The 24453-nt window shown below is 39.6% G+C and overlaps 1 protein-coding gene across 1 annotated transcript in view; it reads right to left on the reverse strand.

Moving 5' to 3' along the window:
• Positions 1-24453, reverse strand: part of PBX1 (PBX homeobox 1) — a 347184-nt gene that overhangs the window by 19869 nt on the left and 302862 nt on the right. The window contains exons 6-8 of the mRNA XM_007937749.2: positions 20673-20832; positions 13490-13602; positions 12031-12120 (exon numbers count right to left, since the gene is read on the reverse strand). Coding sequence (XP_007935940.1) covers positions 12031-12120; positions 13490-13602; positions 20673-20832 — 363 coding nt within the window. The remainder of the gene's footprint in view (positions 1-12030; positions 12121-13489; positions 13603-20672; positions 20833-24453) is intronic.

Raw genomic sequence — 24453 nt, forward strand, 5'->3', positions numbered from 1 at the left:
TAGGGCCCTTAAGTTTGACCCTAAATTTTCCTTGAGAAACTGTATAGTTCTAGGTTTCACATTTAAGTCTTTGATCCATCTGGAGTTCGTTTTTGTGTGTTGTCAGTATTATTTTTTTAAAGGAAGAATTTTGGTTGGTTATGCAGTCTACCTTTTTTTTTTTTTTTTAATTATGCTTTGGGTGCAAATTTACAGAATAGGATTTGTTTTACATTCAACAGTTCGTGTACTTTTCGTTTCACTCCCCAATTACCATCCCAAACCCTAACCCACTCTCCTCTTCTCTCTTCCCAGTGACACCCCCATCCCTGTGCCCTTCTTAGTTATGCACTCCTGTCTGTCCAGCTTTTCCTCCATGTGAATGTTCCCCTTCTGGTGTCCTATGGACAATTGCTCCAAGGGATGTATTTCTGTAGAGTAGGTGGGTGCATCGCCCTGGGTTGGGTGTTCTACATGGAAGTCTTATTACTGTTGTTTCAAAAGCTTTTATTATGGAAAAGGGATTGAAGTCACTTTAAAATAGACATACCAGGTCAGAAGATAAGGTGAGGGTACAATAAACCACCTTATTCCATTTAAAATGGTTTTTCTAGCAGTGCTTGATTTTAAGACAGAATGAGAGGGTGTGAGGCAGCTGGGAGTGAGAGATGGAAGGAAACTCTGAGTGCTTAGAAAAGCCCAGAGTCCTCTGTGGTTGCCCCCTGCACTGCCCCTGTGCACAGCTTTTGTACACTGTGAGAAAGGGGTGAAAACAAGAAAATAAAGGACAGTGCCCTGATACACTGGTATACTACATTTCAAAACTCAGAGAATGTACTCTTAGACTTCCTTTCACAAAGGGGCTGAAGGGTTTGAACTGCCAGCCTTCTGGTTAGCAGTCAAATGCCTTAGGCACTATGTCATCAGAACTCCTTTTATGATGCATACATTTACTTGTGTGCAAATTTTACCTCAGAAGAAAAAAAAAAAACCCTGCAAATACTGAATTTTATTTAATGATACACATGTCAGTAGTATTTATCTAAAGAAAGTGTACTGCTGTCTGCAATTTATCTCGCAAATAAGATTAATGAATGGAGAGAAGGATGCAGATACAGAATAGAAATGTGATAAAGCAAGTATGTTGTTATTGTTAGTTGCCTTTAAGTTGATTCTAACTCAAGATGACCCCTATTGCACAGTACAAGATGCCACAGGATTTTTAATGTTGTGACTTCTTGGAAGCTGATCAATAAGCCTGTGTTCCAAAGTACCTCTGGTGGGTTTGAACTGCCAACTTTTTAATTAGTAGTTGAGCACTTAACTGTCTGTGCAACCAAAGCAAAACCAAACCAAAAAACCAAACTCACTGCCATCAAGTTGGTTCTGACTCATAATGACCCCTCCTTGGGTTTCCAAGGTGGTATGTTTATAGAAGAAGATTGCCTATTCTTCCTTCTGAGGAGTGACTAGAGGGCTTGAACCACCAGCCTTCTGGTTAGCAGTCAAATGCCTTAGGCAGCAAGCCACCAGAGCTCCTAGTGAATATTTTAAAAGGTAGTATCCTTAATGTAAGAAACCCTGGTGGCACAATGATTAAGTGTTCATCTACTAACTGAAAGGACAGTGGCTTGAACCAATCAGGCATTCCAACAGACAAAGATGAGGCAGTCTGCTTCTTTAAAGATTTACAGCCTCAGAAACCCTACAGGGCAGTTCTACTCTGTCCTATAAGGTCACTATAACTTGGAATTTATTTTATAGAAATTTTGTGTTTTTAAATGCTTAATGCAAAGAAAGCAACATGACTCCTCTTAGGTGAGTTGAAGAAACATTACATCAGAGCTTCTCAAATATAATGTGCTTAAGAATCACTGGGGATACAGTTAAAATGCAGAGTCTGATTTAAAAGGTCTGGGGTAGGGCTTCAGATTCTGCATTTCTAACAAGTTTCGAGGTGAGGCCTTTGATGCTGCTCTACAGACCACACTTCAAATAGAAGAGCAGGGCAGGGAAGAAAGAACAGCTACACAGAGGCTGCTGGCTTAGACTCAGGTCACCAGGGAGAAATGAAACACAGACTGGACCTTGAAAGAGCCCCAAAGAGTCTAGACTTCCAGAGTTCAAAATGAGTTCAATGACATGTCCTGTTTAGGCTTGAAAAATTATTACGTTAGGTGAATTAGTGGCTGACAAGAGTTAAAAATGACTACAGATAGAATCATAATAAATGTAGGTATTTAGATTTTAAATCTTCTTGCATATTATTTCATTGTTTAAAGCACATTATTATGCTAATCTGAGTTATCTTCTTGTTCATGGTTAATTTTTAATAAAGAGTTCTATTTAACTTCTATTAAATAGAAGCCATGCTCTTCTGTGTTCTGTGATTTTTTTTTGTGTCTACTCTGTTTTTGCAACATGGTCCTAGCTCAAACAACGTCATCCCACCTTTAGTACCTCCCAAACTATTGGCCAGGTACCTAGAGTTTCACTGTCCAATATGGCAGCCACTAGCCACAAGCAGCTTCTTAAAATTAATTAAAATTAGATAACTTTAAAAATTCATTTCCATAGTCATGTTAACCACACTTCAAGTGCTCAGTAGCCATATGTGGTTAATGTTTACCTTGACAGTACTAAAAGAGAACCTTGACATCATTGCAAACAGTTCTATGGACAGTCCTGTCTGTGCTAGATAGAAAGGACACCGTTGGCATGGTTACTTGCAAAAATCTATACAAAATGGCAAATTTTAATATATGTTTATGTGTATGAACATCTATGTTTATATAAGCAATTCATATGTTTTTAAGTGATAGGAATATGATTTTATATATATGTCTATATATCTATATATATATACACACACATACATCTATCTGAATGAAGAAAAGCCTCTAGCTTCAGCAGGCTGGGAGCAGGAGGCAGAGCTGAAGCCCAAGGCTGAGAGGCTTTCACTCAGCCCCTAGAGCCTGGCACTTTGAACTCGGACTTAAAGCCTCCAAACTATAAGAGAATAAACTCATTTGTTAAGGCCATCCCATTTGTGGTATATTCCTGTCAGAGCAGCACTAGATATCCACAACAGGTGGAATCCAGGTGGTGAGTATACTGGTTTCACTGTAAAATTATTTCAAATTTATACACACACACACACACACACACACACACACACATATATACTTCCTAAAACTGCCATTCCAAAACTCTTTAAAAATTAGATAGATAACTAACTATATTAGGTGATAGAGTTGGATCTTTCAGGGAAGCAGGGGATAAGACCAGATAACTACCAGTTCTTTCACCTTTCTATGATTTTATAGAATACAAGAGTCAGGCCCTTATATTCCTGATGATGGATACTTGAAAGTTCTCAATAAACATCTGTTGACTAATGCATTCATTCATTTATTCATTCTGTCAAATTGGAAAAGCTTTTAATATTTAGATATGTGGAAAAGAGTGTCCTCAAATTCAAATACAGGCTGAGATTAACTCTAAGTGGAGAGTAAGAACTTTACTAAATTTTAAAATAACAATGAGATCTCCTAAGAAAGAACTCAAGTATAAGTTTTTAGCTGAATGAGCTTGTCTGAGAACATGGAGCACCTTTCTAGATGGCAAGAAGTGGTGACATTAGACTCAGCAAAGAGAAGCCCATCTTCACAAATCAGTGTTTCCCATAATTAAATACAAACTATTTCATTAGATGAAGATTTACTGAGGTCTAGAAAGACCACAATGAACCCTGACAGTGCAGTGGTTAAAACATTCACCTATTAACCAAAAAGTCACTGGTTTAAACTCAGCAGCCACTCCATGGTAGAAAGATGAGGCAGTCTGCTTCTGTAAAGACTTACAGCTTTGGAAACCCTATGATGCAGTTCTAATCTTTCCTATAGGGTCATTCTGAGTTCAAATTGACTCAGTGGCAGTGGGTGGGTAGATTGGCCATAAGGAGCGCTGGTGGTACAGTGATTTAGCACTCGGCTGTGAACCAAAATGTTGGTGGCTTAAACTCACCAGCCACTCCATGGGAGAAGGATGATGCAGTTTGCTTTTGTAAAGATTTAGAGCCTTAGAAACCCTATGGAGCAGTTCTAATCTCTCTTATAGGTCACTCCGAGTCGGAATCAACTCAATGGCAATGGGTTGCATTTGGACTCTTAGAGGGGCCATACCACCTTCAGGAGCAAGCACAGAACAAAGGTTTTGCCCTTTCAAGGTTTTGATTTTTCTCTACAGAGCAGAAGGAAGACCGACTGTCTGACAGACTAATGAGATTCCAGCCCGAGGGTACCATGGGCACAGGGGTAAATGTGGGCCCAGCCAGGCAAGGTGCCATTACACCGATTCCACTGCAAAGATCATGTCACACACTGTCACCTCTGAAACACAACTCTATCTTTTATTTATGGTTTCAAAATACATTCCCTCCTCCTGTATTTTCTTGAAAATGGAAAAACAATCATTGTTTATAAGTAGAATTCCATAATATGGAATTGGAAGAGGCCTTCCAGAACTAGAAGAGGTCTTAGGGATCATCCAGCTCCATTGTCCTTTACAGAGCTCAGGGAATTGAGGTCTATTGAGGGAAAATGATTTGTCCACAGCCACACAGGCACAAAATGGCAGAAAGGGAATATGCACGGGTACACACACACACACACACACACTATTATGAGTGATGATGTTTGGAGTAATCATATTACTAGGATTGAGGTCAACAAAATTGGTTGTGACTAATTAATTCCACAAAGAGTCTCCATAAAAGGATGCTGATTATTGCAAATCTAGGCATGGCATGCCCGTCCAGCTTGCTAGAGTAAATTTCTCAAACTACTACTGATTGGTCCTGAATTTCCTCTCTTCTACTAGAATTTCAAAATTTCTCCTAGACTAACGAGTTGGTTAGCTCCCTTGTCCTTCTTTTCTAAGAACAGGAAACCTCATCCCAGACAAAGCTTTGAACCAGACCAAAGTAAAAATACTTCCCAATGGGCCTCAGGGTTTTTCATCCTTTCAGGTGCAAGGTTTCTTCAACTTGACCTGGACGTGATATAATGTAGTCTCTTTCCCCAAGGTCAAAAATGCTACTGATCACACATATTTATTGAATGAATAGACGGATGAATGAATACATAAATAAATGAATGTGTTATTCACACAATAAGTGATTTGGCTTCATTTTTTTTCCCCTGTTCCTTTTAAAAGGCTTTCACCTGGCAGCTGGAGAAAAGGCTAGATCATATATAAAATTACAGTATTTTTGTAATACAGTGACTCTATGCTCCTTCAACTATTTTGGGGCTGAAATAAAATGTTTTCTGTCTCAAATGCTCCATTGATACAGCTTTAAGATTTAAAAGCCTTGTCATATAAGAAGAAAATGGACTTAACTTTGTTTTCTTTTGGTTCTGTCATGTAGGAAAACCAAACTGTAAACTTCCTGAAGGCGGGAGTCTATATACTCTGTTCCTTCTGCCTTCAATGCCTTTAGAGTCTGGTTTAGCATGTCCAGCCAGACCCACCTTGTCTCATCATTCTGTTTGCTTCTCAGGCCTCTGGCTGTTCACTGATCACTGGCAGCAGCACCAGAAGGTACCTGAGGGCAACCAGTATCTTTTAATCCCTTCAAAATGTAAATTCAGCGTGGTAGGAGAGAAGGATTAAAACTTTGTATAGTTAAAGTGAATTTTTAAAGATCTGCATATGAATTTTAATTATCACCCTCACTTCCCAGTGCTACAATTCTACAGTAAGTGGCAACATCTTATTAATATCTACTTTAAGTGGAGGAAATCCCCCAGAAGTAGTTAAAAGAAATTAAAATTATGGCATGTTGCCAAGTGTTACCAAGTAACCCTTGTGATATCAAATGCCTGTAATATGTTCACATAAATAGGAGCCTATTTTTGTTCTAATGATTTATATTTTATTTCTTTTCCCAGGGAATGTCCTTTTCCTCTCTCCTAAGATGGGAGAAAGGAGCTCTGGTGGCATGGTGTTTGAAGCATTCAACTGCTAACCAAATGGTCAGCAGTTTGAACTCACCAGTCACTCCATGGGAGAAAGATATGGCACTCTGCTTCTGTAAAGATTCATATCCTTGGAAACCCTATGGGGCAGTTTTACTGCGTCCTATACGAAAACTAAAAAACCAAACTCACCACCACCAAGTCAATTCTGACTCAGAGCAGCCCCCATTTGTCTTCCAAGGTGGTAAAGCTTTATAGAAGTAGATTGCCCTGTCTCCCTTCCATGGAGCACCTGGTGGGTTTGAACCGCCAACCTGGTTAGCAGTCAAATGCCTTAGGAACTATACCACCAGAGCTCCTTACTCTGTCCTATAGAGTTGCTGTAAGTCAGAATCAACTCGATGGCAGTAGGTTTGGTTGTTTGGTTTAACACGGGGGAGAGGACAAACAAGACAAAAACACCTATATTATAGTTTGCAAAGAGAAAAGCTCTAACTCTATTTTTTCCATGAATCTAATTGTTATAAAGCCAAACTAATGAGGCTTTTCTATCATAAACTGATGTTAACAGCATGTTCCCTATACAGTGAGAACATTAACACTTTATTTCCATTTTCACTGAGACTCTTGATTAAGAAAAATCTTATAGGAGTATCTATTTACATGTAAGGTAACTGGAGTGAACTCACTCCTTTAAGTCACATTAAAAAAAATGAAAATGGTTTCACTCTAAAAAATAATGTTCCACAAATCTCTGAGAATTCAAAGGTAAACTTCATGTAATGTGAGCTCTTCCTTCTTTTCATTTATGGCCTGACAGTATAATCTGAGGATTGGGCAGTTGGGAGGGCTAGAAAGAATGGGAGAGACTAAAAATAATGAAGGAACTTTTTGAGGAGAAAACGCTACACTAGAGTCTGAGGTCGCTTGAGTCAACAGTAAGCATCAAAGTCCATACTTGTAGGATTCTAGAACGAATGAGCTAAATGACACTTTAGAGCTTGCTTATCTGAGTCAACTGGCAAATTTTTCAGATGAAGCAACAACACAAAGAGGTGCAAGTGACTCATCAAAAGAAAAGCCATGAGAGGAGAAGAATCCAAATTTCCTGATTTCAGGATGCTTCTACCTCCTACCAGGTTGTCTGTGTAGGTTCTAGTCCTAAAATGATTAGAGAGGCCAGAGAGAATCTTAATAGAAACAGTGTTATATTGCTAGATGACTGACTTAGAATAGGAACAATTAAGGGAAACAAAAGGATAATAGCATTATCATTACAACTTGACTTAACATATTTACTGCTGATTCTAATAGTATCAGACAATCTGCACTGACCAAAATATTTAGAAAACTCCTTCCAAAAAAGAAGATTTAAGAGCCCCTTTGGATTAAAAAGGCAGTATATTTGTGGATTCATAAAACATTTAAAATACAAACTTAGACTAGATATTTTATGGCTGGTAGAAAAAATAAGACAAGGCTATATAGGTCATTAAATGTTCAATGGCATCTTGTCTTCTCCTGCCTGATTTACTCATGCAACCCACATATTTTGAGCGGTTGCTATTGTTATTAGGTACTGTGAACTTGGTTCTGATGCATAGTGATCCTATGTACAATAGAACGAGACACTGGTCTTACATCATCCTCACAATCATTGCTATGTTTGAGCCCATTGTTGCAGCCGCTGTGCCAGTCCATTTCACTGAAGGTCTTCCTCTTTTTCACTCACCCTACAAAGCACTTCTTCAGGGACTGTTCCCTCCTGATAATATGACCAAAGTATAAGGGACAAAGTCTCTCCACCCTCACTTTTAAGGGTCATATACACATTTTAGGGTCATACACACATTTGTGAATGAAAGATACACAGACCAAGTAATAGAGATATGTTCTCTGTCCATCAAGAAGATATACATCAAGAAGAAAAGAGAGGGGAAGAAGAAAGACAGCGAGAAGAGCAGCACATGGAAGAAAAAGTATAATTTTCATTGTTTGGTGAGATGAGAAGGTGGTATAGGGATGAAAGGACATTTATGTAGATGGAACAGATGAGCAACTATAAGGGGTAAGTGCACAGCCAGGTAAGGATGTCCAGAGTTTACTTTGGTGATGGAGGATGAAGCTGGAAGGACAGGGAGGTTGGAGTAAGAGTGGGAAGGGCCCTGGATGCCAGACTCAGGGTTTGATCTTGCTTTGGCAGGCAATGGGGAGCCACTGGTGATTTCTCAACATGGAATGTCTTCATAATCCAGGAGATGTGTGAAGGTGAAAGAAGAAAGTCAAAGCAGTAACAGCAATTAGGAGGTTACTGCAAGAGCCTAGCTAACGAATTATTTCTAGAACTAGGATGGTGGCTGTGGGAATGGAAAGAATGGATGTGATAGCTAAGTGATCTTTAAGTCTGCCTGATTGACAGAGAAGTGAAATAATCTCCCTCCAGTACTTAGAGCCACTCTAGGCCTGGTAAGTATTGCCCATTGTCATTTGAGAACACAAAGTACTTAAAGAGGTATAATTTAACTCTGACAGTGGCTAAGGAAGGGAGTCTTTCAGCCTTGCATAACTCTATATCCATCTCAAAAGCATACCTTTCCATCAGAAGAGAAAAAAAGTGACAACTGTGTCTGAACCTGTCCTCATGAGGAACTACCTACTGTGAAAACTGCTCACACAAGTGGGGGAAAAGGTCAAATTAGAAAGTTATCACTTATAATATTTCATACTGCATTCATGCAGAACAATTTATGCTTTGTCAAGTCCTTTCCTACTTATTTTCTCATTTTCCCTGAAACAGCCCTTGAGGTATTAAAGGTATGAATTACTGGCCCCATTTTACAGAACAGCGCTTAGATGCTTGGCTACAGCCCCACCCAAAGTTATCAGTGACATTCTTCCAATTCCAGTTGCAGGACTCTTACCACTATACCTTACAACCACATTACTATGCAGTCGTCTTTTAAAGGCAAGTGGTCTGAGCTTTGTTATTATTGTTAGGTGCAGTTGAGTCAATTTTCGACTCATCACCACCACCACCCCTGACCCCCATGACAGAGTATAGAACTGCCCCATAGGGTTGTCCAGGCTATAATCTTTACAGGAGCAGATCACCAGGTCTTTCTCCCATAGAGTTGTTGGCTGGATTCAAACCACTAACTTTCTGGTTAGCAGTTGAGTGCTGGACTATTGCACCACTAGGATTCCTTGGTCTGAACTTTAGAGGATTTAAAACAGATGTGGGTTGGATAAGATATGGGGGCCATGAAAACCGTGCCAGAGGAGTGGGTAAAAGCTGCCCAGAAAATGTCCTCCACAGAAGGAAACACAATCCAGAGCCCAGATGGGAATTCCATTGCTGCTTTGGGTTCACAAATTGTTTATTTTTACTTCTTGGCTCGAACCTTTCATTCCTGTCCTGTCTCTTCTTGTCTCCTCTCCTCTTCTCTCGTTCTTCTCCTGGCAGTCACAGCCCTACTCTGCGCGCGCACACACACACGTCTCCCTGTCTAATGCCACCATCTAAAAACACATCTCCCTATAGCAAGCTTAGCCTCCTGCAGGTGGCACAATTTAAAACTGATACCAAACATCTCACATCATGATCAGCCTTTGATTCATTTACCCTGCATATTAAAGACTCAGAAATGAAATAACTACAGTTCACAGAGGAAAAAAAAAATAATGCAAAATGATAGACTCTTTCAAGTGCCATTCTCAAGCCCAGTGTTTGTGGTGGGCTTATGCAATCAGACATAATTGTCTGCATATGTTTGGTTACACTATTCCAGAAATGATTCCCAGCCCACCAGATGATGTCAAAGGGGTCAGTGCTGACCCCCCCAGAGCCTCAGTGTTGCTCTCTTTTGGGCTGCCCGATGAGAAAGAGAGGTGCCAAATAGCAGAACTTGGAAGCCCCATTTCCTGCCCAGTCACATGGACTTTTTTCAGGCCTCTTGTTTGAGAAAGTCTATACAGTTGTCCCTACACTAGGGACCTTCCTCATGCTCTCCTCTTCCACTTATGTAAGACCAAATCTTTCGTGTATCCTACACATAAAAAAAAAATTCCAGAAATGCAAAAACGTGTACATCCTTGAGCACATATACACAAATACAGAGTAATTTAATTCTTTTGGAAATCATTTTTGAGCCAAGTATTTCTCCAATATCTTGTATTTCTATAAATGCAGGCTCAGGTGAATCAGTTCATTAGTATTAATACTAGTAGTAATAATAATAGTAATACTATATATATTAGTAATTAATAACAGTGATAACAATGACTATTATTAAGACAGTAATAATACTTAGCATTAGCAGTGCAAGATAGTAGAATCTTTCTCTGGAAATCCTCCCTAGCAAGTGGCATGATTGGCTAGAGCATGTTTAACAGGTTAACTTGGACGGTCCTGCTTTTCTCTGAGAGAAACTCTTGATGAATATCATTCAAATTCAAAGGGGAATCTATCTGAAGATGGTATAAAATAAAGAATTTATGAAGGGAAGAGGTCTTAAACATCACCAAGACCCGTCACAACCTGTGCCTGACCCAAACTCAAAATAAACTCACTGCTGTTGAGTTGGATTTGACTCATAGCGACCACTCCTTGGGTTTCCAAGGCGGTATCACTACAGAAGTAGATTGCCCAACTTTCCTCCCGAGGAGTGGCTGGTGGGTTTGAACCACCAGCCTTCTGGTTAGCAGTCAAATGCCTTAGGCACTATGCTACCAGAGCTCCCAAAACACCCTCTAAATAGTCTTACCAAACAGTTAGCCAAATTATGGTTGAACTTCTCCAATGACAGGGACTGGGAGAAAGGCTCATTAAAGTTGAAGTGAAATCTGTTCCTCTGAGTCTCCTTCTCAGTGATCCTATCCTACTTCCTTCAGAGCCTTCATGATGGATCTAATGTGCCTCACAGATGACAGCCAGCACATCTAAAACTAACATGTACCACTCAAATCTTCTCTTCCATTGACTAAGAATTCCTAATTCTTTCAACCATTCCTCATAGAGCAGTCTTCTCTTGATGCCTTCTAGCCTGGCCATGATCATGTATTATCTGACCAATGCAAAAGTTGAAGGGGTCATCAACTCTTTCATTGCAGACACTATACTTCAAATAATACAGACTAAGATTACAGTATATTAATAAATCACACCTACCTTTGCTTCCTTCCCTCCCCAGTTTACTTTAATCCTAACAGACACAAACAGAAAAAAAAATATACATCACCACCAATCAACCATGGCTTCCCTCAATAGTTCTGAGCCAATAGTTCTGCTGGAGCCTCTGGTGACCTCTAAAATCCCAGAAAAATCACCCCCAATCTAAAGAACAGCCTCCTTTTCCATGCTGCCCTCTTGTCCCCGCTTGCTGTCACCACTGCTGAGATAGCAGACGATTGATCTGAGAAATCAAGTTGGATTGCTGTCCCAAATCTACACTCAGTTCCCCTTGTGTCTGTCTGATCGATTTCACTCTGTGCGACATAGCTTGTCGCTATGAATTTTCATGCTAGTCAGGAGCCGCCAGTGCACCCAAGAACAAGTAGAAGATGGTCCGCACCCCTCCCCATCCCTTCAACATACTCAGCATCTGAGCTCATTTTTTTGTTCTTGTCCATTGACAGATTGGAGAAAGGTTGTTTTATTTTTATTTTATTTTTTTTTTAAGGACTACAGACCTGGATGCAATGGATTTTGGCCACTGGTTTTCCTTCCCAGGTTCCTGGGCCCAAGCCTGTGATGACATTTCCTACCACTGTTGTACTAGGTGTCACCTGTTTAGCAGCTCCTCTCAGCTGAGTGCATGTGGCCGCAGGTGCCTTGCAAACACTGATTGTGTCTGACAGCCCTAGACGCCAGCTGCCTGCATGAAGCCTGCCCAATCGCCACGTTTTTTTGTGGGTAGAATGCTGCCGATGGCATGACCGATACAGACACAAGAAACTAGGTGACCAAAAAGCTAAGGCAAGTCCTACTAAGTGGCATTCCAAGCCCTATGGCTTTAAAATAATTGGTAGTGATAGAATAAAAACAAAAGTGGGGGGAGCCTTGTTTTCTTACACTGATGCCCTGCGGACTGTACATCTGACTGGCTGCGAGTCCGTCACTGTATCCTCCTGTCTGGCTGATAACATGGCGAAGGGTATCCACCTAAACAGATGAACAACAGAGAAGAAATTAGTCACGAAGATGCAGGGAAGGGAGGCAGGTCATCATCATACAGGCTATGGTTTGGGCACATCAAGTTAATATAATCATTTTGGAGAAGCTCCTTCTGGGGAAAGGTCCATTAGGAAGAGGTTGAGCCCTTTCTACATGCCAAATCCATGAATTTACTGAGTTCAGTAAGCAACATGGTAAGATGGTAAAAGAAAGCTGGGATTCCCAACAATGAAACTAATTCTAGAGTAGTGCAGGTGCCAGCAGGGACTGGGGTGAGTAGAGGGGGTTTGAGGGGAGGGAGTGAAGGAATTTCCCCTTCTCCCTGTTTTTTTTTTTCCCCTATGGATCATCCTATAGGGCTTCTTCTTTGGTAGGTATCCTATAAAAGTCAAAGTTCTGTTTAGAAGAGGCTTGGACAGCCATCTTTCAGAGGGAAAGGTGTATGAGTAAAGACATCATTTTTTGGAGGACTTAAACGAAGGCCAGCTGTGTAGTCACTTGACCAAAGTCCGTCCACGTCATCTCAAACTTATTTTCAGGCAAAGTTTCCCAAGCAAGGGGCTGGCTGAATCACTGGCCAGTGGGTCTGCTCCAAGCAGGTAATACCTGCTGTTCCACATGCAGGGTGGGAAATTGGATTGACATTGCTTAGAATTTTCCTAATCATTCTGACACAGAGGATTCTACTTTGCCATCTTCCATCACACTTCATGCTGAGACAGTAGGATGGCCTTCTGAGGTGTAGTGGAGGGAATCTGCTTAATGAACAGTACTGAGGTTTCATACCACATTACTTGAGTGTTTCCTTCTCCATATGGACTTACACTCATCAAAAGAAACCCAAGTCCCTTGACCCCAAGGATGACTGAAAAGATGAGTTTAGTCAACTTGGCTGGGTATTTTAAAGCTTAAAATAAAAGCACAATTTATTTAATATTTGCCTACTCATTCATTACCTCTTTATTTGGCAAATATGAGTGTAGGAAACCAACCAACAAGAAGGAGACCTAGAAAGTGATACAATGGACTGAACTCTTTCCTTTCCCTTCAGTGAACAAAGAGCATGCTGGTTCTACTTGCCTGATATACCTTGATCACCTCACCTGTCCTTGCTGCTCCTCTCCTGCCTTCCTAGTGTGACTGACAAGCCAGAGCCAAATGCATTCACAAAGTGTGGACGAGATTCCCCACGACAATGGTTGTCTTTGTTTTGTTTTGTTTTTGGTTGTTGGTAAGGTTTTGTTTCTGTTTTTTTTTTCTTCTCTCTCTTTCTAGACAGGAGCAGGAAGTGCCAATAGGATTGAGGGCTCTTGGACTCTAATGCATTCACCTGGCGGCACATTGGCTGGGTCCCTACCTGTGATTGCACGTTGGCTCCAACCTGGGCCCCTTGGTAAGAATCCCCATTGAGTGACTGCACGCTCATGAACAAATCTCCAGAGTTTGACATGTTAAAAGAACTGGAAGAACCTGGAAAGGAAAGAGTGAGGCACCTGAATCACAGAAAGGAAAAGGCTCAACCCCCGCAACTAACAGCCAAGAGGAGGAATGACATGCAAAGCAACCCCCAAATAAAAACAAAAATGAAAACATCAACAGAGTCTGGTTAGTAGCATGAAGAACAGAGCAAGCAATAAAGGATGCATATTGCTCATGTTATGTGAAGCCACACCCTCACTAACATATTGCCAATAGGATTGCTTTCCCTTAGCAACTTCAAGCTGAGAAAGGAAACATTTATTCTTCTTAACATAGTCTGTTGGAATGGAGACAGTCTCCAGACCAAGGATCTATCTTTCATGCCTCCAAAATTCTAGGGCTGGCCAGGGGACCAGAAGCTGAGGAATACGGGCTGGTCACAGAGGCTCCTGCCAGCAGAGTGGAGTTTATGAGTCATTTAGCTGGATTCTATGTATGTTACTGCCAAACTTGTCTACTAGCCTTATGTTAGGAGCAACACCTACAAGGGGAGTGCAAGAAGATACTGCCACATATTAGGGTTGGTCCTGTAATATGAGTCCATTAACATTCCTGATTTCTAGCAAGAAGGTGGGGTCCCAGAAGAGCCTTGCAAACTGTAAGAATATATGAGATCATCTACCCTTCCTTGCCACCCTGCACCATGGAGGAAGATGAAACAGAATAATGGCCCAGGGGTTTGCATGCATGTATGAAATATGAAATGCTGGTAATAATAATAGTAATAAGTGGGCCTCAAGAAGGCAGTTAACTACCTGCTTTCATCTCCCAGAGAAGGAGCCATAACTAACCTTTAGGTCTATCTTGGCACCATGCCCTAGTTCTACTGTGTTAAACCCAGCCCACCTTCAACTAAACACATGGTGGTAGAAAAGTTCGATATTCTGAAGTCATCGTGCAGCTCAGTGCATTAGGAAAGAAAGCTCAACGTGCAAGGTTTGGTTAAAACGTGACGTTAGCCTGGAAAGGAGAGACCTTAGGGACCCAGGTCAGTTCCACTCTATGATTTCCAACCCTATATTGCTCAAATTGCTTTCTTGCCCTCATATTCTGACAGCCATCATCTGTGTGGAATCGCCCAACAGTGATTCATGCCTCAGCTCTGACACTTTCTTTCTTTTCTCCCAAGATGAGGATTTGAGCTCTCCTAGAGAGCTGTCCTGCTCCACATGAAGAGCTGCAGCTAAGCAAAAGAGAAGGTTTCTTTTGTTTTGCTTTTTCCCCACAGAAGGATCACTTAACTAGAAACAAATGCTAAACTCTACCATTCTGTTCTATGGTTATCTGTCCATAGGATCCTCCTACTTCAAAGGCAATAACCAGTTAGAGGAACTAGATGATATACAAACTTGGGGGACCATCCTAAATTAAGATGTATCTCCATTTCTCTTTCTTCTTTGGGGATGTTCATCCACATGCAAAGGAAGAATTCATAATTCTGCTATGTGGACTGATCTTTCACTCTAACTCCCTTTCTGCTTCTCTTACACAGGGGGAAAAGGAAAAAAAGGAAATGCTTTTTCTGGAAGGTAGGGAGACATAAGCTTCAACCACAGAACTGCATGACATCTCCCATTGTTCCACAGCATGTCCTTTCTCATCTGGTACACATGTCTCAGTTTAGCATATCTAAAAGGAATGACAAAAGTTGGGTCTTCACAAAACAGACACATTACTTGACCAGGTGTGGCTTATACCCAGTTAGTGGTGCAAGTATTTGAAAGTTGTTTCCCCAACATAGGGATGAGCTGTGCAGCACTGAGCACATTGTCATGTTAAGATATTCAACATCCAGGCCATTATGCACTAGTTACAGCAAATCTTGTTTTTTTAAGTCAATGGGACATAACCTAAATAAAAAAAAAAACAACAACAAAAAAAAAACATTTTGTAATAAATCCTAAAATAAAATAAAATGCACAGTCATATTTAGATGTTAACAGAACCTAGTCACCTCCAAGCACCCAAATCATAATTGTTTATATGTTACCATTTCCCTCTCCCCACAAAAATGCTCACTTTGAAGCCCAGGTATTTTTTGTGTGTCTCCCGATCAAATACTATGTAATAAACACACACACTGAATGCTTGGCTGATAGTTTATTGGAAATAGCACACAAACTGTGAAATGGGAAAAAACCCCAAAGGCCTACACTGATGCCAAGTAACATGGCATCCATGAAACCATGAGGGCAAGGGATGTGCCATTTACAAGATATACACTTCAATTGACACAGATGATTTTAAAAAAATATATGTGCATAGATAAATTGTAAATATGTCTGGCTGCTTAATGTACACAGAGATAAATATGCGCATATAAATGTACTTCATGTACAAATGCATTTGTATCAGAGCAGTAATTGCAGGAATAGTTCCTTGTGCTCTTGGCTGTGCTGCTTCAGCATTTTATAATCTCTGTACCCCCATGTACAACACCATCATGGCTCCTGACTCTCTGATAAGTATCTAGAGGCAGTGACTGCTCTGAGGGACCAGACTACCACTACACTAATACCACAATAAAGCAGACAGAAGTCCTCACAAAAATTTAAATAACAAGGGGAAGTCCACCTAGTACTGGAAGTGGGAAAGAACCTAAAACAGAATGGATAACCTCCGGGAAGTATACAATTCACAGTCATATAATGAGTGGACTCATTTGGAAATGCTGTGGACTTCTCTTAGAGCTGAAATAGAATGACCTGGTTGGCCAAGAAAGTCATTCAGTCACTTTACCAGCAGGTTGTTGTAAAGTAATAAGCCATTACTAGAAGCACATTTTAAGATGTGCTTGTCAGTTAAAAGGTTCTGAATTTGACTTGGGAAGTGAGGCAAGTGGTTCATATAAGCTGCCACCCAGACATCCTAGGCATGTACAGAGCTGAATCTGCACTCAACTGGACAGAAAAGCAATAATGGATCACCTATGGATTCTAACGCATTTGCTCAGGCAAACATGATGATGTGAAATGTGTTAACATCCATCTTCATAAGACACTTTCCCAAAGAATAGATTACTCTAAAGAATCTTCAGAAGACTTGTATTTGTTTAGGAAAAATCAATCAACTTCATAATTCAAAAACAGAATAATAATGATAAAAACACAAACCCAGAGCAGACTTTCACAACTTGGCACTATCAACATTTTCAGTTAGCTGATTCTTTGTGGTGGGAGAATGTCTTGCTGGTGGGAGAATGTTTAGTCACATCCCTGATCCTATCCACTAGATGCCAGTAGCACCACACACCTACCCCCAACACACTAAATTGTGAAATCCAAAAATGTCTCCAGACATTGCAAGATGTTGCCTTGGAGAAAAAAATCATCCCAAGTTGAGAACCACTGACCTAGAACAAGTATGGATTTACTTTCTCCTTCCACGGAGATTCCAAAGATTCAAAGTGTTTAAAAGTATCACTCAGAAACTTTTAATGAACCATTCGCATGACAAGCTTTAGGCTAATTTTTCTAGTTTAGACATGGAGACTCCAGACAGGTAAGATAATCAGCCTGATCAGCTTGGACTCCCATATAATTTGGAAGCTTCAAGGATAAAGCTTATAGCTAGACGCAGGCTTAAATATGTCTCATGCTTGATTTCCCAAGATTCTCCCCCTTTTGAGGTACCAAAACCATTACTTTCTACCTAGGACAAAGTGAGAGAGTGAACAGTTGTCTGGTTCAATCTAAACCCCTTTAATGGGGTATGCATGTTAAGGTTCTAGAATTCCAGTCTCAGGAGACTGTTTCCATTTTCTACTTAGAAAAAAGGGAGAAACAGAGGAAGCCAGAACGTGAAAATACATCAATGGAATAAAATCTTCTACTTGGTTTTAAAAAACACAATTAAAAAGTTTCCTGGGCATATACTATAAGTGTCGATCAACTTCTCTGGATTCTTTATTTCCTCTCTAATTGTGGTGGTGCAAACAGCTAATGTTCTTGGCTGCTAACCAAAAGGTTGGCAGTTCAAGTCCACCCAAAGGTGCCTCAGAAGAGAGGCCTGGCAAACTGCTTCTGAAAAATCAGCCACTGAAAACACTATGGAGCACAATTCTACTTTGACACATATAGGGTTGCCACAAGTTACGATCAATTGATAACTGGTTTTTGTGTACTACATGCAAACTTTTTTGGGGGAAGTTAGGGACCACTTCCACCAACCCAGAAAAACACCAAATCTGTTAAGGATAAAGTAAAAATATGTACAAGAGCTTGTCACTGACTAAATGGTGCTGGAGGAGAAACTTTCATGACTGAACTTGCTGTTGCTCTTCACACAAACACACACACACACACACACACACACACACACAGGGTTACAATTATTGTTTCAATTGGTTTCCATTTTTACTTTCTTCTCTCAAAACTTAAGTTTTCTCTCTTTCCTTCTTTCTTTTGCTCCCTCCATTTTGCCCATGTAAAACGTGAAGCACACTAAGTGTCTCTAAACGCTTTCTAATCTGTCACAGGTCCGACTCCCAACTGACTTTTCTGAATTATGTCTGAGGTAATGGGAGACAAGGCACATATCAACAAATAGGAATACTTAGAAATGGTCTAGGTAAAGGTACTGAAGTATTGCTCTTCACACAGAATCCTCCAAGGAGAAAATTTACTTGCAAAACATCTTCCTTGCAGTCGAATTGGGTGTTTATATTTAGTAAAGCTTCTATATAAAACCCCTGCTTCCGTACTGAGGATACAAAAGTTTCAGGTCCTAGAACTCTAGATTTCAAACTCAATCAAAAATTATTTTTGGATATTGATCTCTTATTTAAAACTTGCTACTGCAATTATCATTATTCTTTGAGATTAATGAAGAGCCAGTGCATAGCAGAGTAAACACCCTATGTGAAAAGTTTGAACATTTTTAAGTTCTCACTTTATCTAAGCAATGAGTTGGATTATATTAAGAGCAAAAGAAAATACAGAACAGCCCATTTATAGTTTTTTCTGTTAAGATGTTTATCTTTTAAAATTCCAAGCTATTGCACACATACAATACTATTATCTTTTGCCTCTCCTTTAGAAAAATCACTACAAAGGGCTTCTCTGCATATTATTTCCAATAACTTAGGCACAACTGGAAGGCTTAGCTCAAATTTTCCATGATAATTTACTTTGTGCTCAGAATAGTCACATGGAGTTTAAGCCACCAGAAAAATTCCTTAGAAAACTGTAATCACAGACTGACATTCCACAAGAGCCAACATAATTCTTAAACACAGAGTAGGGGGTTAAAATGCTTACTTTTCTTTTTTTTAAGTGTTTTATGAAAGAATAAAAAGTTACGGATTTAGTAATGAAGGGAGTCACAGAGCCCTTCTAAGGACTAGTCATAAATCATCCTAACCATCTGCGATGCAGATATATCAGGGACAGTAAAAAGTCATTTTGATATCTGTTTTGCATGATGATAACCTTTGCGGGAGTGTTGACTGTGTTTTTGCTAATGTTGACAGAATTGTACTTCTTCCACAGGGACAGGTGAAAATGTCTGCCTACCAAGGCAATTCAACTAGTGTTGCTGGGTCTGAAATGCTTAATAATTGACCAGAAAGGGAAGAAGGAAACCCTCTGTTATTTGGACCCATTGACCTTGATCTTTTGTCAATAAACCATGAAGGGTAAAGAAGGAAACAAATAAAAACCCCACAAAAATATGTTCCTCATAGTGACCCAACCTGCAATGCTGACAAAAATAAAACTGGATTGAATTCTACATTGTCTTACCATATCCATATTTACAAAGTCCAGGCCACTCTTTATGCGTGACTGCATTTAAACAAAAGATAGCCATGAAGGAAGAGGCTACTGACTCGGACAACCTTATGGTAACAAATCAATGCATCTAGAACCTTACAGAAGACATTAGTGGATGGAACCCTGCTTGTCTCCAATGAAAAGCCACCATAAGTAGAAAGAAAACTTATCTTAGCAGACGAACAAGCTTTGGTGGAAAAATACCATATACCCTCAGAAATGTTAGAAATTAGATTCTTTATCCTATTATGATCTAAAACACTTAAATTTGTGACCCCTTAAAGTTGGAGTCATCAATCATCTTAACCTGCAACCCACAGCCAAAATCAATGCAGTGTGTTTGTTATCGAGAAAATACCATAATTTAAGATCAAGCTTATTTAATAAGGAAATAGTTTTTGTTATCTCCTTACTGAGTTAAAAAACAAAATAAATAAATAAAATAAAACCTGTACCAACATGCCTCCTATAGCATACAGGCATTAAGTTTATATTGTATGGATTATTGACTATGTTTTCTCACATGTAGAAATTCATAATTGATGGCCAAGGCACACCCAAAAATATACTATGTTAGTCTAAACTCTGAAATGAGTGATATAATGCATATTTCGTAAAATAAAACCTGGAACATAGTACATGACTGATAGTATACCAGGAATCTGAATAATCTGAACTAATGATTAATGATTTTCTTTATAGTTTACATACACACACACACAAAATGCAACAACAAGTAAAAGAAATAAAATAATAACATTTTGTGTGTGTGCACATGTGCACATGCATGTGTATGTATTTGTAGCCAGGCTTTACAGACCAGAACATTCTAGTGAAATATTTGCTAAAAGAGTGAAAATCCCACATGATTGAATATAAGCCAGCTGGAGACCCAGACATTACATGATGGAAACAGCAAAAAAGACAACGATGTAAAGTTTATATGAGACAGACCTAATGACAGAACCCCAATGGACTGCATCTAAGTTAGGCCTTGCTTGTTTATTAGCACCTATGAAAGGATAATTTAGAAGTCCCTTCATCAATACCAATCAATTTGGTTTGGTCTCAAATTGATAGAATACATCAGTGCAGACCTCCAGACAATCCAATCTTATAAACACAGTAACACATCACCCTTTGGAAACAAACACCAAAATCCAAAATGGCACCAACAATAAGAGACAACAATCATAAATCAAAAACACAAAGAACTGAAAGAAAATCCCAATGTATGAAAAGTAAATTTAAAATGAAGAACAATCCCCCCAAATCAAAGAAAAAACTAACCAGCTGAGTTGGGAGTTGAGGGTGAATTAGCTTGGCTTCCATGGGCTGACACATTGGTAGCAGTGACAGCCGTTTTGGCAGCATAAATATTGGCTTCCTCTTGAAATTTACCTATGTTCTTCTTGTACCGGATTCGCTTATTTCCAAACCAGTTTGATACCTACAGAAATTTAAGAGAAGATGAGAAGTGTTAGTATGTCCTTCACAAACTCTGCAGAAGAAAAAGAAGGACTTATGCGAAGGTTAAGGAGGTAAGCTAATTAGTCACATCCTATTTATGATTCACAAAATCCATTAAAAGATTTGAATTAAGAGCTTCGAGAGCAGCAACTACATATAATGAATGACATTCTCTTGTTCAACATAACTGAACTTTAGCAAAACCATTCAATAACAATTTTCCTACAGAGCAGATGCTCAATTTAAACTAAATAAGCAAACAACCAACCAACCAAATTCACTGCTGTTGAATAGAACTGTCCCATAGAGTTTCCAAGGCTATAATATTTATGGGAGCAGACTACCACATCTTTCTCCCTCATTTAAATTTGTTGTTGTTGTTGTTATGTGCCGTCGAGTCGGACCCGACTCATAGTGACCCCTCCTTGGGTTGCTGAGGCAGTATCACTATGGAAGTAGATTGCCCCATCTTCCTTCTGAGGAATGGCTGGTGGGTTTGAACCGCCAGCCTTCTGGTTAGCAGTCAAGTAGGACCCTTTTAATTTAGGGAATACATTTTAAATTTGCTTACCTCCTCCATGTATCTAACCCTAATATAAAAAACATTTCAGGAAGAGTGCCTGTTACTTATCAGTACTAAAGCTGACTTTGGGTCAGCAAAATACACAGACATTTAAATATCCACATAAATCTGTTACCAACATATGATGTGATGGATTAATTTCAAATTTTTAGAAGTTAATTACTTTTAATACAGACTTAGATTCTTAACTGTATTATATTATAGATCTCACGACAAATACAATTCAATCCACCAAATTTTACTAAGCATATTGTGCAAAGCCTGGTGTTATCTACATAAGGAAAAACTGAAGCACACAACTTCATTATTCTTTTTAATTCCAGGCTTTAAATGTTAAATCCAATAAACAAAATCAACCTAATTTACTTTCATTTGTTAATTTATTTCCTTCATGTGGCTCACAGCAGCTGTCCTGGCTTGATTCTGTGTCCCTGTTCCCTTTATACCGAGACCTCTGCCAGACACTAGTAGAGATGCAGTTAAATTCAAGTTTACCTCCATAATTCCTGCCCTGGAGAAGAAAGTTTTATACCCCATATTCCAGATGTTATTCCAAACTAAAATACTGTGGGTTTTATATAATTATAAAACAAACTATGAACTTTGTGACGGAAGGGGAATTTGCTCACAAACATACCATAGTTTATGTATAATTTATATTTATCCCCTAAAAATGGCATAGAGAGAAAATTCTGGCATAACTTATTTTTTAAATGCATTAGGAAAAGTAACACTTCTTATAAGGCTAGCCCTCAAAATAATAGAAATATCATGCCTTAGCTATCTCACTGCTGTAGAGTTGGATCTGACTCATAGTGACCCCCTCCTTGGGTTTCCGAGGTGGTATCACTAAGGAAGTAGATTGCCTAACCTTCCTTCCTGGTGGGTTTGAACTGCCAGCCTTCTGGTTAGCAGTCAAATGCCATAGGCATCAAGCCACCAGAGCTCTCTCCTCAGCTATCAGTTGTTGTTGTTGTTGTTATGTACCATTGAGTCAGACCCGACTCATAGCGACCCCTCCTTGGGTTTCCGAGGCAGTATCACTACGGAAGTAGATTGCCACATCTTTCTTCCGAGGAGTAGCTGGTGGGTTTGAACCACCAGCCTTCTGGTTAGCAGTCAAGTGTCTTAGGCACTATGCTACCAGAGCTCCCTCAGGTTACAGTAGGTATGTGTATATATATATATATATATATATATATATATATATATATATATATATATAATCTCAAGTTCCATCATGGGAATATTAGCAAATGAGAGGAAAAAAATGAAATTTAGTAAGAGAATGCTTAAAAACAGTTAAGCTAGAAGAGGATGAAGTTCTAAAGGGGACTTCTGGGTATATTGAAGGACCACTGCATATCTAATTTCACTTCAAAATTCATGTTTCTCTTGCTGTAACTGTCACTATTTATACTAATCAATCATAATAATAGTTGCTTTTTGACTTAAAAATGGGATAGGGAAAAAAAAAAAGACAAGGAGATTTTTCTGAGGTAAGTGGATAATCTTGAAGAAAAAGAAAAGATGAACGTAGTTTGGGAGGGCTTTTGGAATAAGAAAGGAAATGCCTGAAGTCTAATTAAAGCAGTTACATGGGACCTCTGGTAGCATAGTGCCTAAGGCACTTGACTACTAACCAGAAGGCTGGTGACTCAAACCCACCAGCTACTCCTTGGAAGGAAGGTTGGGTGATTTACATCTGTAGTGATACCTCTTCGGAAAACCAAGGAGGGGTCGCTATGAGTTGGGTCCGACTCGATGGCACATAACAACAACAACACGTGAAAAAATGAGAGGAAAAAGAGTGGAGAGGGGACACGCAGGAACGATTCCCTTCTACTTGAGAAGGAGAGAACTGGTAGGGAAGATGGTAGGTCAGTTGAGGCGTTTCCTCCATTGTCCACCAGGTGAAATCATATACCCTGGACAATGCACAGAAGTCATGTTTTCATAAATTTTCTTACTTTTCAGCAGTCACGTACAAAGGGCCTACTATGTGGAAAGCACTGGGCATACACAGATGACAAATCTGAGACAGGTCATACAAGAATAATAATAGATTTTGTAGGTAGAATTTGATTCATATTTTGAACATATTATATTTGAACAGCACGTGAACAGAGCCATTGCAAAGTCTAGAGCTACTAAGATATATGAGCCTGGTGTTGAGAGAGAGAGAGTCTCATGTGGATATCCAAATAGAGGTATATTTGCAGCTGTGAGCATGCAAAGATTACTCACATGAAGTGTACAGAATAGTGGGATCAAAATTAGGAATGAATGGAGAACTTGTTAAAGATAAGATTCCTGGGCTCTCACCCCAGAGATTCTGACTTAGAACTGGGGTAAGGTAGACAATTTTACATTTCTAACCATCTCCCAGGGGATGATGATACTGTTTGTTGTCTGTGGATCATACTCTGAGGGCACTAGTACAGAGGAAGGATTCTTCAGGGATCATGGAAGAGGATGGTCAACAGATGGATTTCAGATGGATTCTGGTGAATAAGCATATTATTGTCTTCAGTCAAGAGGGGAATCCATACCTTTTAGTAGATTTCAAAAGAATCTGTGACTCAAAAAAAAAAAAAAAGCTAAGAGCTATTGGTTAAAGAATGAACATAAAAAGACTAAGCACAGAAAAACAACAGTTTTAGGGTCAGTAGAGACAACACTCGTTAACTATTAAGATGCCAACCGAAAAGTTGGTAGTTCAAACCCACTAGCCACACTGTAGGAGAAAGATGTGGCAGTCTGCTTCTGTAAAAATGTATAGCATTGGAAACCTATGGGGCAGTTCTTCTCTATCCAATAGGGTCATTACTAGTTGGAGTTGACTCAAGGGCAATGGATTTTGTTGTTGTCTGAGACAATAGAAGGAGCCCTAATGTTGTTGTTGTTGTTAAGTGCCGTCGAGTCGTTTCCAACTCATAGCGACCCCATGCACAGCAGAACGAAACACTGCCCGATCCCGCACCAGCCCCACAATCCCTGCTATACTCGAGCCCATCA

The sequence above is a fragment of the Orycteropus afer genome, unplaced genomic scaffold (genome assembly GCF_000298275.1).
Source record: "Orycteropus afer afer isolate SDZICR_OR568_19922 unplaced genomic scaffold, OryAfe1.0 scaffold00044, whole genome shotgun sequence".
Lineage (NCBI taxonomy): Eukaryota > Metazoa > Chordata > Mammalia > Tubulidentata > Orycteropodidae > Orycteropus > Orycteropus afer.